At 40.1% G+C, this 18,137-nt stretch overlaps 1 protein-coding gene across 2 annotated transcripts in view; it reads right to left on the reverse strand.

The window, feature by feature from the left end:
* Window positions 1-11,927, reverse strand: part of dpysl3 (dihydropyrimidinase like 3) — a 19,782-nt gene extending 7,855 nt beyond the window's left edge. For both annotated transcript variants that reach the window (XM_089017051.1, XM_089017050.1), the window contains exons 1-9: window positions 11,720-11,927; window positions 6,167-6,255; window positions 5,402-5,586; window positions 3,408-3,572; window positions 2,393-2,454; window positions 2,180-2,260; window positions 1,401-1,469; window positions 1,156-1,276; window positions 939-1,095 (exon numbers count right to left, since the gene is read on the reverse strand). In XM_089017051.1, coding sequence (XP_088873177.1) covers window positions 939-1,095; window positions 1,156-1,276; window positions 1,401-1,469; window positions 2,180-2,260; window positions 2,393-2,454; window positions 3,408-3,572; window positions 5,402-5,586; window positions 6,167-6,255; window positions 11,720-11,758 — 968 coding nt within the window. In that variant the 5' untranslated portion in view covers window positions 11,759-11,927. The remainder of the gene's footprint in view (window positions 1-938; window positions 1,096-1,155; window positions 1,277-1,400; window positions 1,470-2,179; window positions 2,261-2,392; window positions 2,455-3,407; window positions 3,573-5,401; window positions 5,587-6,166; window positions 6,256-11,719) is intronic.
* Between the last annotated feature and the right edge of the window lie 6,210 nt (window positions 11,928-18,137).

Consider the following 18,137-nt stretch of genomic DNA (forward strand, 5'->3'; position numbering starts at 1 on the left):
GAGGTTCATGGCTGGTGAGGCACTGACGTCATCAATGACGTCACCGCTCGTCTCTACTTACTATTTGAAGGGTAAATTCAGCGATTTTGAAAAAAATCCTAAAACGGTGAAGTTAAATGGACAAGAACTTTAAAGTACAAATCACTAAATACATCTAACTGTTTAATTTATTTTTTCATGTGATATTTCCATGACAGCTTTCCATGATGACAGGTGAGGCACTGCCTCACCTGCCTCCACTGACTGCACGTCACTGATATAAACCAATATGTATGTATTGCATTGTATTTTGGACAGCCGCCCTCATTTCACGCTCATATAACACCAGACCCATATTTTTTTTTCTGATGAAAGAAGAAAGTCGGTGGTTTCTAACCCTGACCTGAATGTTTATGTAGTCCTAAAGCTCAATATTCTGTGGGTCCTGGAATTTGAATGACAATGACACAAACCCTGGCACTGAATGAATGAGTAGAGAAAATGCTAACGTTATCGTCCTGTTTGTTTCATCCCAATGCCCTTTGCCAAGAAACACAAAGGAACAACTTTCTTTTCACTTTTACAAGGGGAATTTGTTCGTTTATTTAACCGCTTCAGCTTTACTCTAAAGTCCCTCACTCGACATGAACCAGAAAGTAGCCTCGTTGCAAACAAGCGAGAACAAGCATTTTTTTCTAACATCTGTTTGTAGTTGCTCTCCCCAAAGTGAAATATATTAAGTAGGTTATCGGTCAGTGACATCATCCATTCTAAACTAGGAAGTTGACTGCTAACAGACCATTGCAACAAATCTTTTTGGTTCTGGGAATTTGCCGTGATTTCAATTTCTCCCTGTCCCAGATTGGAAATGGTGCAGTCCCTTTGCATGAAATTTAACGTACCATCGTTTGGAAAATGGAGTAAATATATGCAGAATTATTTCCAAAGCTTAGTCATACCTGGACAGAAGTGTGTTCAGGTAGTCTGGAGTGGTGGGGTCAGGACTGAGAGGTGGCGATGTTACAAAAGAAGCCGCCTTGGCCCAGTTCTTGCTCCAGTAATGTGTGCCGTCCGTGCCCAGGCTTGCCGTGATTGGCTCGCCAAACACGACGTTTCCTAACCAGGAAACTGTTGTTTAGAAAACACAAAACACAAACCAGCGACGGGCGGCATTACCTTTTTTGCGGGCCTGCGAGATGATGTCGGCGGCACTCTTGCTCATGACGCGGGTCACGTAGAGGGGACAGTTGGTTTGGCTGGCGATGGTGATGGCTCGAAACACCGCCTCCGCCTCCAGCTAATGGAAGTCCGCCACAAAAAAGAAAATATGGGGCTATTTTGAATAAATACTTTCCAACCAAAAGTCAGATGCTGGAAACTGGATTTTCATATGTAGGAATGTTGTTTGGATATATTGCTACCTCTTCTGGCCGACTCAGCACGTGTCCCTCCGGTCCAGTGATTCCCATCTGCAGCATACGAGCTTGCTCCTGTTGAACCGCCAAATAATGTGGGCTGATGTGTGCATTATTCACCTTTTTTGTTTAATATTCTTCAATGTCTTCTGTTGAGGGCATTTTTTCAATTTTCAAATAAGCAAAGTAGAGTGCCATATTTTCCGGTGTATAATGTGTACCAGTGTATACGGCGCAAGGTCATCTTTTGAAGAAAATCAATGATTTTTGGGTGCGCCTTACCTTATTTATACAATAGTTTACCCACAACTCTAAATCTGATCGGATTGCTTCGCTTTGTTTATTTTTGAGAGAATGCAGCAGTGTGCTTCAGAATGATTGACACCTTGAAAGTTACGTTTTGGGTCCCTAATTGAATGTTTATCCATAGCTGTTGTGGTTTATCACATTAAAGCTGATTTTTTTTTTCTAATTAAATAGCAGATGAGCCAATTTTGGACATTCTTTTAAATATTGTGTATTTTCTGGACTACAAGGCGCATCTTCAATGCATGCCATTTAAAAATGTTTCCAATTATAAGATGCACCATATTATAAGGTGCACCTTCAATATATGACATTTTTAAAAAGTGTTTCCATATATAAGACGCACCAGATATAAGGCGCATGATCAGATTTGAAACATTTGTAGGCTTTTAGGTGCGCCTTATAGTGTGGAAAATACAATAATTTAAGCCATGAGAACTAGGTTATAAGAAGACACATTGACAGTTATCCCCTCATACCTCGGCAATGATCTCTCCATTTTCCGCATGGACCTGAGCAATGCCCCCCCTTTCCGCCAAGAAGGTAAATACCTCATAGAGCTACAGCCAAAAGAAAGAAAGACACAAAAAAAATCACAATCAAAACCCGTTGCCATATCATAAATCACAATGTTGTTTTGATTCGACATGGTGGCCGTTGGAAACCATGATCTTATAATGTGCAGTACAAACCTCACTGTTGCTCATCTGGTAGTAGTCCTTGTAAGCCATGTACACTTGGAAGGAGTTCACTCCTGTAAGAATGAAGTAAAGACAGAAACAAAGAAGAATGTAGCATCTAGCGTATAAGTCGGATCAGATAGTATATAGCGGTGGCAACGGTGCAGCAGCGATTCCATTTTGAGTTTGATCTCAATGTTGAGGGCAATAAAAATCCACAATCTCCCATAAAATGGAACAAAAAATGTTGGCCATACAGTTTAGGGGAGCTTTTTAAATGCTAACTACTCACTTCATGAGGGTACCCGTTGATTACCGTATTTTCCGAACAATAAAGCATACCAGATTATAAGGCACACCTTCAAAGAATTAGATATTAAAAAAAAAGGTCCATATATATATAAGGCGCACCGTCAATCAATGACATATTAAAAAAAATATATCCATATACAAAGTGCACTGGATTAATAATAATAATAATAATAATAATAATAATAATAATAATAATAATAATAATAATAATAGGACAGTAATTTCAGCTGTGCTGTATGTCATGCATATTAGCATATTTGACAATAAAGATGAATTTGAATCTTCTTCTTTTCCTTTCGGCTTTTCCCTTCAAGGTGTACCACAGCAAAGCAGTGTCCTCCATCTTTAGAAGTTTGATCCGCATGTTTGTTTTGGGCAAGCTTTTACATCGGATGCCCTTCCTGACACAACCCACTGTATTTATCCGGGCTTGGGACCGGCACAAGAAGACATATGGCCCTTTGTGGGCTCAGTAGCAGGGTCCCAAACACAAAATGGTAATCGGCACAGCAACATTCAAAAAAGCAAAAACTATACTAACCATTTGAATAATAATAATAATAATAATAATAATAATAATAATAATATTATAATAATAATAATATAATTAATAATATGCATTTCATTTATAAGCGCCTGGGTGCTGGCATTATGAAATATATTCAAATTTGCTGTGCCTTATAGTGCGGAAAATATGGTCAGTCGCCCGTGATACCTTTGTCCTTCATCAGGTTGTCCACTTCCTGCTTAACGTTGTCGTTCCAGTGGGTGATGTCCACATGGAGAGAGTAGTCGCAGCATGTCTTCTCGTCAGCCCACTGCCTCCACTGGTCGTAGGCTGCCAACAGGCTGCTGCCCGTCTCTGGGATCACATGATCCACTGTATGGACAGGGGTTGGGGAGGCTTATATATATATATACACACATCTTCACAATGACATCTTCTGCTTTTTCTGTGTAGTTGTGAAAAAAGAAAAACTGTTCAGACTCCCCACCCAGAGAGTGAATGTTTTCACTTAGTCTGCGGGCCCTCTGAAATATAATCCCCCACAAATGAATGGGCTGCGTTGAACAGCGGTGAACAGGGGACATGTCTGTGAGTCAATGCCTCTCTGCCAACTTTCATCCAAGTTCATGGAATGAATACGACGCGGGTATCTCGTCACAGCTGTTGCTTGTGATGGACACACAGTAGACGTGTTTTTGCTGTGTTAAGACCACAAGCAGACATGCACATACTGTGAAGAGATTGTTTTGACCCCCACACCACCAATAAACCCTTTGTATAGGCTTGTTTTGGATCGCTACCCTTTGGAGCATATCTGTACTTTTTAACTCAGTTATAACTCAGTGGAAAGTCAGGGCCTGCAAGGTGTTCTGTGTTGGCCTAAAGATATCTGAATCACAGACTGATATTAATTATATTTTGTACATGAATTGTTATTGAATAATTCCAAACTGTTTTTTCAGTTTCGTTTCATTACTTTTTCCCTTCTGCCCTGCTTCCAGACCGGTCTTTTTGTATTTAAGCATTTAACCAATCACATTTAAAGGACAACCAACGTCACTTTTTTGTTTCTTAACTGACATCAGAAAAACGTTTTATAGGATCTAAAATACCTAAAACATGCAGTATGATATTTTTTGTCAAATGCAAAACACCAAAAAAAATGACTTAGTGTCCAAAATCTGCAAAACATTGAGCTGCGAATTGGGCATTTTCAGAAAGTCCCGCCCCCAGTTCGTGACGTCACGCCAGGACGTCTTGCATTGCTGGAGAATAAAAACAATGGCTTCCGATTCGGATAATATGCTTTCTTCTTACACATCCAGTTATGAATATGATTCAAATAGTTCTGAAGAGGAAAGCATACAAGTTTGCAATCGATTAAAGCATTTTTTCCGTGTCAGTTTGAGGCAAACGGGCGGGGGGGAATGTCGCACCCAAAAATGGCGACCAGCTCCCGTGAGGAATGAATCAGCCCGTTTCCACAGGCTGATAAATTCCTTTCATGGAGCTTTGATGCCCTCTTCTGGTGGCTTTTGGGTGCAACATCAAGGTTTTCAGACCAAACAAGCACAGCAAAATACATTGACGTGATGAAGGACTGCTACAATGTGTCTTTTTGTCGGTCAGGGGGGGGGGGTTCCTTTCATGACGTAACGTGAGGACTCGTCACCAACTCAAAAACAAGACTTCCTGACTATTCAGCGCGAGTCTTAAAACGTAAAATATAGCTATATGCGGTGGAATCTTTGTTAAATACGCCCAGTAGAAGTCATTTGAAGCCATTTTACAAATTATGGACACAACTTGTCCGGAGACATCGGTTGTCCTTTAAGCCATCATTTGCTACCAGGGTCAGAATTCTACCTGGAAGGCTTCACAATCTGTTCTGTAGCATAAAACAAGTGTCAACTGTTGCTTGAACCAATCACATTTCGAGTTGGCGACATCAAGGCATTCTCGCAGGCCTCATTTCCTGGCTAACAGTACCCTCTAGTGGACTTGTAATAAATCTCACCACACTTTTTATATGAGTTGCAGTCGCAGCTGTAGCTGCAGCTGCAGTAACGGTTGTATAGTCATGAAATTCTTATTCATTGTTCGGATTGATTCATCAGTAGCACTACTGAAGGCCTAGGTGTGAAATACATGGCTCGCCACTGGTATAACTAAGCTTCCCATTTTTTTAAAATTTTTTTTACCAATCATGGTCGTTCCTCCGGCGAGAGCCGCCTTGGACCCCTGAGCGAAGTCATCCACAGTGGTGGTCCCACAGTACGGCATCTGGAGGTGGGTGTGAATGTCGATGCCGCCGGGGATCACCATTTTGCCGTTGGCTTCGATGGTCTTCACCCCGCCGGGCACGATCAGGTTGTCGCCAATCTGCCTGTAGATGTTAACCGTTGTTTAGGGTGAGGAATGGGAGATATTTAACACGTGAGCGAGTGTTTAACAGAATCGGTTACGTTCGCTGTTGTCACAGCCGGGATTTGGTGATGTTAACAAGTTAGCATCATTTAGTGCGAATGATTAGCATTGTCTGTGTAATGACTGTGAGACTTTTCCAGCAAAATAATAGTCGAGCACTCATTTGGTTGTTTATTATGTAACAGCAAGCTTCCTGTGAAAGCCTCCCTCAGTAGGGGGAATAGGAACAGGGGGTGCAACAAAAGGACAAAATTAAGAACAAATGGGATAAAGGTTATCGTTGCTCAGAGGACGACTGCAAAAGCCTCGAACGGTGAGACCACTGTAAGGGTTAACCAACTTTTCCCTTGACTCAAGCCTTAAATATTCTCTTGTCTCCAACTTTCCAAAGATATTCACCACCACCCCCCCCCCCCCCCCGCCCCGCTCCCCACTATTACCGCCCCTCTTGAATTGAATTATCCCCTGAATATCTTAGCAAGGATTGGCCCTCGTCATGCAGAGGCTGAGGGATGAAAGTCAAAGAAGGCCGGTCTCACTTGATGAGGCCATCTTCCATGTAGATGTCTGCATGGAAGGATTGGTCGTCATTCACAATCCGGCCGCCTTTGATCAGGAGCCGGTCGCTCTGCGGGGGGAGGGAAAAAAAGATGGAATAAGGAAGTGTGTGCGTCATATATGCTGAAGAGATGCAGTTATAAAAGAAATTGAGGTCACCTGTAGTGAAATCAGAAATAGCGACAATGAAAAAAAAAGCAAACGTTCGCGTATAACTTTGCACCATGTCTTGTAGCCTGATATGAGTGTTGCCATGACACTGAACAGTCAGACAAATTAAAGTCCGCTACTGCCGCCGTATTGTGGACAGACTCTGGTGTGCGGTTGCCGTGGCAATGGGTTCACCGCAGGAGGGAGTGTGGCTTGCAAGGGGGACCAACGCTTCCTTTGTTGGAGAGAACCGATGGCGGTTGTTACCGAGGGAATGAAAATCAAGGGTCATAATAAACAAGTCAACCACATTTTCGGAAATGTCATGTGTGGTATGTATTTGGAGAAGCTTTTACTTGGTGGTGTGATGAAAAATGTAGACAATTGTCAATTATTTTTTCTGGATATTCTGACAGAGCTGTAAATTTTACATATGGTATGTGACTTGCTAAATACTGGATAATGACAGATTGGGGACGGTATAATATGTATGTATTGCATTGTATTTTGGACAGCCGCCCTCATTTCAAGCTCATATAACTCCAGGCCCATATAATTTAGGAATTAACTATTTTTTTTGGATGAAAGAAGACAGTTTAAGGCAAGGGTGTCAAAGTCATTTTTTGCTATGAATTTGGGGAAGCCATTGGAATGTTTTTTTTCAGATTTGAAAAAGAGTCATTCTAGTTATAAACTTTTCAGATTTGAAAACAAGTTATTCATTAATTTGTTGTGTGCTCTACATGTAATATGTGGTGGAGATATTACATAAAAGTGCACAAATTTGTTTTCAAATTTGAAGTAAAAAATAATGACGGTTATTGTAGTTTACAAATGACAATTTGAAATTTGGGTTTGGACTTTAGCAAGCGTCATGGAACTTTGCAAGTTTGATTTGCCTTCGCGGGCTGAATAAAATGGGACTTGACTTTGACACAAGTGGTCTAAGGTTTCTTGCACTGCATTGAATGTTTACGTAATCCTAAAACTCAATATTCTGTGGGTCCAGGAATTCGACTGACACATTTTTGCACGTCTGGCAGTAAATGAGTTAATTCCAAACACATAATGGTTGAATCATGTGGACATTACAGTCACAACATTTGTCAGGGAAATCAGTCGGAGAATGTCTGATAATGCTAATGTCAGACCAATCAATCAGATAAGCCCAGTCGATTGTTGTACCGCTGTAGTACATTTCCTCCCAGCAGCAGAGTGAAAAAATGGTGCCTCTTGTTTGTATTCCAAGAGCTACAATCAATCTGTTGAGTCTTTGTGTGTGAAAGTGATGGTGAGTGTTAAAGAGAAGTCTGAAAGCCTTTGCAGGCGACCACACCCTACAAGCATTACATTATTAGACTGGAGCACTCGGTCATAGCTGGAACGCAACACACTTTACGCATCAGTGCTGCCCTAAAACTGTCGCTCATTTTAAGCCACATACCATCTCCTCTCTTCACGCTAAAACCATTACTCTAGTCTACCTATATATTGACAACGCATTTATTTTTTAAGATTCTATGACACATAAAGCAAAACGTTTGTGACCTGGATAACAATGACAGTTTTATAGCTTCTTCTATCCACATTCAGAGCAAATAGTGAATAAAACACAATTGACACTCACCAACAAAAGCTTAGAAATGCCTGCATTGATCTTTTTTTTCTCGCGCATTACTCCCTAACCTGACAAAAGTATTTGTCAATAAATATTAAAATCCAGTCTCAGACTGAATAATACACTCTAGATTTTTAATCGTGGTAAAGCTTTCTTGACTTTAGACTTTGACTGAATCCAAATCTTCAAGGGCCATTTGGCAGCTGTATTGTATGGAGGTCACATGACAGGATGCTAAATCCCGTTTTAAAAGTCACAGCCTAAAGTGGGTGAAAGACTAATTGCATGTGTGAAAAAAAGAGGGAGTCGAATAAGAACAGCAAAACATTGGTTTGACGTGATGTCTTTGATCCTGATCTTCTCTGATCTTCCGGGGTCACGTCCTACTTTGTCATTCCCACTGACTGCATCCTGTTTTACGATCGAAAAAAAATCATCAATCCCAAGATGATGATCCAGACATTGTTGTTATAGTGAAACTGAAATACATCACTCACATAGAATGTGAATATGAGCTTTTAGTGGTTTGTTCAAGGTTTTGTCGCAAATGATACTTAATAAAAAAAAAACACTTAGTTGGCCTGGGTGAATGCTGAATGATGGAAAATCTCTTCCACTTTAGGAATGCCGCTCCCATCTTCCTTCTCTGCGTTGAGGATTTTTTTTTCTTCGCTGTTCCAGATTTTAATCAGCTAGCTATAAAACCGAAGCATTTCGAAAGGATTAGAAAAAACATTACGCGAGGCCATCAGCTGCCTTTTAGGTTGTTTTGCGTGACCACATCTAAACAGGAAGCAGTTTCTTTGCCGTTTTAAAAACAAATATTACCTTTCAGAAACATTGTAGTAAGCATGGCAGACCAGTAGTAAGTGATGTACCGGTAATTACTTTTTCACCAGCTGTCTTTGGCCCAAAGTCAGCTTGGAAAGGCTCCAGCACACCCACGACCATAATGGCGATCACGGTACAGACAACGGACAAATGTCTGCAGCTATGTACCCGCAAGACTGTGACAAAACCAGACCCTATTCCCCCTTCTGGATAATAATTCCTGACAGATATGTAGAGGTTACAAAGTGCAGCTAACAAAACATAAAAATTCTTTGGTCGTCTAAAAGAAAGTACCGTATTTTCCAGCGTATACGGCGCACCCACATGAAAATACACCATTCATTGGGCGTGCACCTTATACTCCGGTGCCCCTTATACACCGGACAATACAGTACCCAAAATAGAACATACTACTACTACTACTACTACTACTACTACTACTACTACTACTATTAATAATAATAATAATAATAATAATAATAATAATAATAATAATAATAATAATAATAATAATAATAATAATAATAATAATAATAAATTTAAGTTCTTAGCGCCTTTCAAAACTTTCAAGGGCACTTTACAGTCACGGGATATACGTATATATTTTTTCGCAGCGGCAGTCATTCGCGTCAGCGTTCATTCAACCCGGAAGTAACACAAACTCACGCCTCTAATGTGTATATAGAAAATACAATACAATACAATATATCCTAATTTATCTCACATTTCACAACAACTGCGTCTGCACAAAGTGCTTCACATAATAGTCAACACAAAGCAAAATAATAAACACAACAGGAACATAGAAAAAACATGGACAGAGAGACGCGTGAGTCTCTCTCCACAGGAAACTCTCATTTGGTTGCCGGCTACGAATAAAAGACAAAAAAGATCGGGGGGAACTGTTCTTGTGCTATTTTCCAATTTTTCCATTTCACGAGACAAGAGGGGAATTCAGGCCCTTGATAGTGCTTATAATTGGAAATAATACAGCTCAACTCCCTGGTTAGACAGGATGTTAATAGAAAGCGTGCATTAGGGTGCGTGGCTTTGTAAGGGCTAGGAGGGCAGCTGGGATCCAATTGGAAGTCTGCATCCACGCTTCGGTTTTCCCCTAGTTACCAAGAGAACAAAATATTTACCATCAAGACAGCATTTTGTTCACAGCCGAGAATTCTGATACATTGGAATTAATTGCAAGTCAGTCCGCTAATAGAAATGTAGTGAGACTTAACGGGATGTGTTTTGGAGGCATCTTGAATGCATGCTGGTTACTAAGGTGAGTCACATCTGGGCGGGCAGGCCATGCTCTGTTTTGTTTGCACACAATCCCACTTTGTGGCAGTGTATGCGCTGATGGCATGAGCCGGAGATCGGGTTTAATTTCACGGACGGGGATTTTTTTTTTTTGGGTGCTGTTCGGGAGACGGCAGAGTGGGTAGGGTCAGGGTTAGCGTAAAGGATGGGGTGGGGCCACCGGATAAAGGAAGGAAGAACCGCACCTAGAAATACAGTATGACAGCCGCTTTGGCACAGGCTAATGTGAGGAAACAGCTGGAATAGAGCAGGATAGAATAAGATGGAGTGTGTGTGTGTGTGTGTGTGTGTGTGTGTGTGTGTGTGTGTGTGTGTGTGTGTGTGTGTGTGTGTGTGTGTGTGTGTGTGTGTTGGGAGGGGGGCAGCATCGTGACTAATAGATGCTAATTTATCTGCTTAAATATAAACAGTGCATGTGGCAACTTTTAAATATAATTCAATGCTTCCCGCGCCAACAGGAAATGTGTGATTAATAGACATGATGGATCTCACAAACTGGACAAAGTAGATTTTTCTATTAGTCAGGACTGCGGCTTAGCTAAATGAAGCACCGTACATCAATTCAACGTTGCTGTTTCGATGGTCCCAAATTAAATTTTTGTATGAGGCATAGCTATGAGCATGGTATATGTGGACATGGGTATTTTTTACATTATCAAGGTGAAAGAAAATCACAGGTCAGATAAGGAGAGATGGATTCACTTCATGTTCCCCATTTGGTTAGGAATCATTGTGAAGCTAAATCTCTCTGAACGCAAAGAAAAACAGTGTTAGCAACACTGCAATGAAAACCGGCCAGCGTGACATTCTCACATACACAAAGGAGAGGTCTGAATCTGAAAGACAAACCAGAGGCACAGCTGTCTGAACTGGCCTCCATTCAACCTCGGCCTTACATGCTGTGACACAATCGCTCGCCTTCTACAAATTCACAATTCGAGACACTCCTTCCTTGCCCTTATGGTGCTTTATCCCACATCATCCCAAAATGGGCGTGTTCCTATCATCAGCCACCCACCCCAACTCCCAATCCTCTCCTCACCATCCGCCTCCCACCTTTTCCTGCCTTTCACTCTCTCCTCTGCACCACACAAGCTTTCGCCATCAGCAACCATTCTGTAAATCTTAAAATGTACATTGGAATGATGTTTGATCATTTGGAAAACCTCTTAAAACAGCAAATGTTTAGGCTCTGGAGTTATAGGATATAATTGGATTAAATTACGGGTGTGGGGTGAGAGTGGGGGAATGATCACACACAAAATAAAACGCAATTCCATTCAATAAAATGGCAAAAGGGTTCTGCAGGTTACACGAAAACAGATTAATTATGCTTCCGAGGGAAAACCATGAATGAATGCTTCGTGATTTCATGGGCGAGTCCCTCAACAAAGACACAGGACATCTTTAAGAAAACGCTTCGTGCATACCCAGAAAAAAAATTCTCACTGCAGCATAAAGGGATGGTTGAAATAATCACGTGCATAATAAGTATATTGTTCATACAGTAGCGCAGTTACGAGGTTTAGATTTAAGGCCGCAGTGGGCAACGCTAATGCGGTGATTTATATCAGTCATCAAAGTTCCCACATTCCCCGGAGCGTCGTGAACTACTCACCGTGATCTTCGGGATGTTCTTTTTGCCTTGATAAGACATTCTTCTTTTTTTCTTTTTCTTTTTTTAACCAATGAACAAAAAACTGGGTATAAAAAGAAGATGATTATTCCTTTTTGGACAGATGCTGTTCGTGGAATGTTCCGGGAATGACAGTGAAGCCCGATGCATACACACTCACAGACACTCGCCCAGGCTCGCAAGTGTTGCAGAAGCGTCTATGGTCCAAAAGAGAGGAATAAAAACGCCAGCCCCGCCCTCAATTAGAAAGGTGCAGTGGTATAAATCTGCCGCTAGAGAACGCCAGATCACCGTTAAAATCTCACCGCTTGCATTCAGACGGAACTCAATTACGTAATTGTAAATTATATTAAAACAAAAATGGAATGGCGAAAAACAACATGTAGCAATATGATTACAAAATTATATATTATATAATGTCGATAAAGTTCATTATCTAAATATAAATTACAAGTACTACGGTCTGGGATGTCAACAATAGCGCCTGAGATTTGTATTTTGTAGCACAGTGATGTTCAACCACTGTGCAGCGCACATTGGTGTGCCGTGATAAATTATTCAATACCATTTTTTTAAATGTAAAATAAAAAAGGTATTAATCGTTTTCCGCAATATAATGTCATTCTCCGGTGTCGGTTCTGTAAAGACGAGGAGGGTAATTAATATTAGTCCGTGTTGCAACACGTAGCTGATTGCTTCTTTCCTCCTAAACGGTTAGTTTGTGCCGCAAAAAAAATATTGAAGTAAAAAAAAGTGCTCTAGCTAAAAAAATGTTGAAAAACACTGTTCTAGACTATTCATCATAACTATCAAGCCAAATTTATATTTTTTATTTGCCTATCGACAGGATTTAACCCTTCATCTTTCCATTGATTCATCTATCCACCTATCATAAATTACACCATCTTTCTGTCCACGGATCATTCATCCATCAGACACCAATTAATTATTAAACAGAAGACGTTAGCGTTCTTACGTACATTAATGTACATTCACTATGCAAAAATCAATGTTAAAGCGCTGATACACACAAATGTACATCCTTGTTGGTTTAAAAGCTGAGCAGCTAGTTCTTGTGATGGTGAAGATATATATTTTTTGTCCATTTGTATGGACATTTCTGGCCTGGTAAACTGTGATACTTGGATCTTAATAACATTTAGAGTTCGCTGAAGAAGCATCTTGGATAAGAAACGAAACATCGGACACCGTCAAAAAAGTACAGATGACGGCTGAAGAAACCTTTTCATCCGCGGACCACTCCTGTATGACTGAGAGCTTACACAGACGTATTTAGAGGAGTGTGGTTTGTGCCATGAGGGACCCCTGTTTTTGAGAGTGCATGAATGCATACATAAATTACAAATGGATTTTAAGTTCAACACGAACGCTACAATTTAATTTAGTCAAAAATGTAGTTAGTATATATTATCTATATACAGATTGTACATTTTTCAAATAATAGATGATGATTCATTGTCTTTATTTGTGTTTTCAAACAAAGGAGGGGCGAAATGATGTGGCAACTGTCACAGACCTGGTCCAGCACATGACACACTCACACCTTTTCTCTCAACAAGCACTCACGCTCATACAAATACACACTTAATACCCCCTAACGAAGCCATGTGTCTCCATTGTTGGATCCCATGCCAAGGGTACCCTCAACCTTCATTGCTCTATATGACTCCATCATCAGCGCTAATACACATTAAATTGTTAGAACAGATGTTCACAAAAAAACAGGAACAAAGCTGTTAGCCTTGAGGAGCTATTGTGTATCCCACAATGATTATAGCATGCCTCCGACTTTGAAAATGGCTTGATCAGAAGTCCTGTCCACTAACATTCACACGCTCTTAACTTCAGAGTCAGTGACACATCGCTGACATTACAAGTCAGCACTTCACCATCCTCAGCATTTTTTTTTGTACTTTTCAATGTTGCAGCTGTGCTTTGTTCTCACCGTGCATAACCTAGAACGAGAAATATCTGGTTGGTTATTTGAACTGCACCAGCGGCAGGATGACTTGAACGTTGAGGAGTATGATGTAACATATATAACAGCTGTCAGTTAACAATGGCTGTTGGCTGGCATTTGTCACATAGGGTAAAAGTACCGTGCTTAGCAATGTTCTGATTCGTGCATCACTGTTAAGTGCACTTTTATTCACGATGAAGCCAACTTGGTCTGTCGGTATCTGTCAAACACGTTTGCACTGTACCTTTTCCAGGTTCACAAACGTTTTCACCTGCAACATGGCAATGAGGTTCCTCCCAAAATTACAACACATTCAAATATAACACCCATTGTCCATACACTGGGTGTAACATAAAAAACAAACACAAAACAAAAAAATACACAAGACATGATCTATCACTATAGCTACAACACCCTTACAACGTTATGCTAACAATGTTGCAAATATCATCCATTGAAGGATGTTCAATTGGGAAATATGTAAATGTATGAGAAAGATTTCTCCTATGGTCAGTCTTAAAAAAAATAACATTAAAAACTATTAATAGAGTAATTAAGAAACAATGCATACATGCCCAATAGGAATCACCTTGACATATTACTGAATACTGCAAAGCATACAAAGTCAGTAGTGACAAGGTTCTGCTTACCTTCTCATCCTGCCAGTTCTGACGGGATCCGGTCCCCGTGCTGGATTTCATCCCCACAGAACCACAACCGACATCATCCGGATTTGTCGGATATGGACTACTGGATGCCTGTAGGCCCCTCTTCTGGCCCACGCTGAGGGCATCAAAGTCTATTGTCTTACTGTCAAAGGCATCTCGCACGCTGCAGAACAAGCCGCCATACTTTTGTCGAACGCCCTGTTCTGTGGAAGCGGGTCGGGCCCGGTCCACGGTCAGGTGGTTTCTTGCCTTGCCCTTGTGCTCTGCCATGCTGCAAACCTCCACTGGTGACACATGAGGAGGAGGAGTGTGAAACTGGGACCAGAGAAGGTGTGCGTGTGTGCGTGTGAGTGTGTTTGTGTGTACAGTCAGGAGTAAAGACTGTTACAATGCGTTTTCTGTTTGTCTGAATCACCAGGCATTTTCAAACACTAAAGCAACTGATAAAAGTCCCTCATCATTGACAGTGGTCTATTTCAGGACATAAGGCATATACTGTATTTCAAAAGTATCTGTATCTATAAGTATATATATATATATATATATATATATATATATATATATATATATATATATATATATATATATATATATATATATATATATATATATATATATACACAGATATAGAAATATATGCACAACATACACAGGCAGTTAAATGGGCATCTACTTTATTATTGTTGGAAGGGGGAACCTACACGCACACTTGCTCAGCAAAGACAGACTTAATTTGCAGACCACGCATCCTCTTTAACTTAATTCCAGCGGCATCTGGTAGGCCAACGTGGAAGTCCAATCGGATGCAGCTGCCCAATCTGTTTATGTCCTGTTGCTTGGTAACACATAATTTGCATTAGACAGATCAGATTTTTTGTTTTCATGGACGTCACACTCATTGTTAGCTACTTACAAGTTTTCATACACACAGTCAAAATTAACTCCGGCCGACGTGTGTGTATGTGCGTGAGTTTGTATGGCTATTTGGGTGAGGTCCATGATGATTTTTATAACATACATAGTGAGGACATTTTTGACAAGTGAGGACTTTTGGTTGGTCCTCACAAGTTTTTCATTCTAGAGGCTTTTAGAGGGTCTATATATGCATCTCTCAAAGTTGCTCACCGGCAGAAAAACGAATCATGTGACTATAAAGTGTCCTTGAGAGTTTTGAAAGGCACTTATAAATTAAATGTGTTATCATTATTATTATTTTCAAAGAGGTCCTCATAAATGCATCAAAAATGATTTTTGGTGTGTATTCTCATTTCACTTGGATACACACACTGTGTTTGTGTGCATTATTGACCCACTTATCCACTGAAGAAAGGTCTCTGTTGCCGTAAGCCCATTTGGTGGCAGCTCTTTGGACGTGGATTCGCAACCCGATCACTCCATTACGCACTGTTGCACTTTCAGTATGTGCACTTATCAACCAGGAGCAAAATGAATACCTTCAGAGTTATTTATTTATTTGTTGTTACAAACTAACTGGCCCTTTGCATCCATTTTTAATATCATGGGGATTCCAGCAATGATGCTTTAAAAACATCATTAATACACTTTGGTGTACGGTAATCTTAACAGTTGTTTTGACTATACTGTACTGTATTTTAATGTTGGGTCTGATGGACAAATCCCTTCCCCTTTTTTGGGCGGGAAGGGCTAGTCATTTTTAAAACTTGACAATCAAATTTTCTACATGCTCTAAGATGTTATTATTTTGTCATTTAATAGGTGTCTGTATGTCTGCTTCTCCACTCAGCTTTCTCTCATGGCCACCTGCTGACTGAGCGCAGCTCATTTCTTTTCTTGCCATGTCACTCATCGGTCTTTGAGCCAATCGGGGCCGGGGACAAAAAAAATGATGATATCGTATGACCTAGAGGTGCTGAAAGGACATTAGCAGTAGAGACTGTACACTTGTGAATCCTCTGCTTTGTTTGGTTATTTTCACTCGTTGTTCACTTTACTGGGCAATGGACTTACATGAAAAAAACAAAATCATTTGGACCATTATGGTCAGAAATCATTTAATAAAAGTACAATTTGATCATTTTAAAATTATTGAAACAGTGTGGAAAGCTAATGTAAAATAAGGAATAATACACATGGTGAAATCGTTATCCTTGATAGTATCAATCATAACACTTACTGTCTTTCTAACAGTATAGACATTTATATATATGGGGCTTGGATCAGATTGCAGTATTTTCAATTTAACATAATTCGCACCTGGAGGAAAACATTATTTCTTTTAATCATTTATGAACAGTTTGAACACAGCATGCTAATAAAATAAATAAATACATATTTAAAAAAAGACCAAGTATCATCAAAGTCCTGTTTCTTTATTTACTCATTAACATGAAAGTAGGGGGTCGGTCAATTGTTGTCGGAAGACAGATAGAAAAAATCCTCTGTGAGTCCAAAACAAAATATATAGATTTAAATATACATAACACAATAAATTCAACCACCCGGGGTCGTAAGAATAAACGTTTTCATAAGGGGCCTCAAATGTACAAGTGAAACATTGGGAGGGAAATGCATTGAAGGCAATTGCTTGTTAGCAAAGTTTGCACAGAAATAGTCACGGTCATTCCCCGTGAGGTCATGGATGGGGCATGTACCGATTGTAAATGTTTAGAATGGCAACATACACATTACAGGGACTGGGTTTAAGTTTTAAGAAAGAAAAGAGACTGGGGCTGGTTAGTGTCCAAGTTAGCAAAAATAACAATAGTCGTTCCATGAAAATGAGTAGTTAAGTATTCATAATATTTCAATTTGAAATTAATATTCACTATATTTACAACGGTGGAGGTTAATCGGTATTTCTGTATACCTACTAAAGGTTTGACAATATTTACAAACCAGATTTCTCAAACTTTTAAAGGGCACATTGAGTTCCTGTGTACCAAACCTGCCCTCTGGTGGTCAGAAAGATAATTACATGGTTTAAAAAAACAGGAAAAGGGGGGGGGGGATGAGGTGGGACGAGATGCACGTTCAAAGTTTTCCAATTATGATGTCACAACAAAAAAAATGCAGCGGCCATCACAATAAATTCTACGCAATTTTTGTTTAAATACAAAATTGCCAATCTGGAACATTTGAACTGTGACACGTGTATAAGTGTGACTATTCACAGAACAACATGAAAGAAATGAATTTGATGTACATATGAATATCAATTGTGTATGTATTGGGGTCTGGGGCGCTGTTAGAAAAAGGGAAACCAATAATGCCAGAAAGTAACGATCTTCACTTGCTAGCTTCTGCAATCCTGTCACTTTGCGGTCTCCATTTTTCGTCTTTATTTGAGTCTCCCAACCTGAGTGTCTTCCGGTGTCTGCACATTTTGCCTTTGGAGCAGTCCAACAGTCTTTCTTTGCCTTTCCATCCTTTTAGGCTTAAAAGAGGACACAATCAGCTGCGGGTGGGTATTTGTCTTCTGTTCATTTTCACCCCCAAACAGTGATGGCTGACACACTATCCCATCATTGTTTTTAATATTACCCTGCATGGCAGAGACAGCGTTTACTTCCCAGGCTTTGGTTTTGGATTTGTCAAAGCGACATTGATGTGCATCTCCATGCAACTGCATATGCACAACTGCATGTTCTCAAATGTGTGTGCGTGCATGTGTGTGTGTTGTTTTTGCAGTCCTGCATCCGACTTGTCATCCCGATTTGTTTTGCAAATTTCCCCATTGCGGGACGAATAAAGGTATTCTGATTCTGATTCT

The sequence above is a fragment of the Hippocampus bargibanti genome, linkage group LG16 (genome assembly GCF_051943395.1).
Source record: "Hippocampus bargibanti isolate YZ-2025 linkage group LG16, ASM5194339v1, whole genome shotgun sequence".
In the NCBI taxonomy this organism is placed as follows: Eukaryota; Metazoa; Chordata; class Actinopteri; order Syngnathiformes; family Syngnathidae; genus Hippocampus; species Hippocampus bargibanti.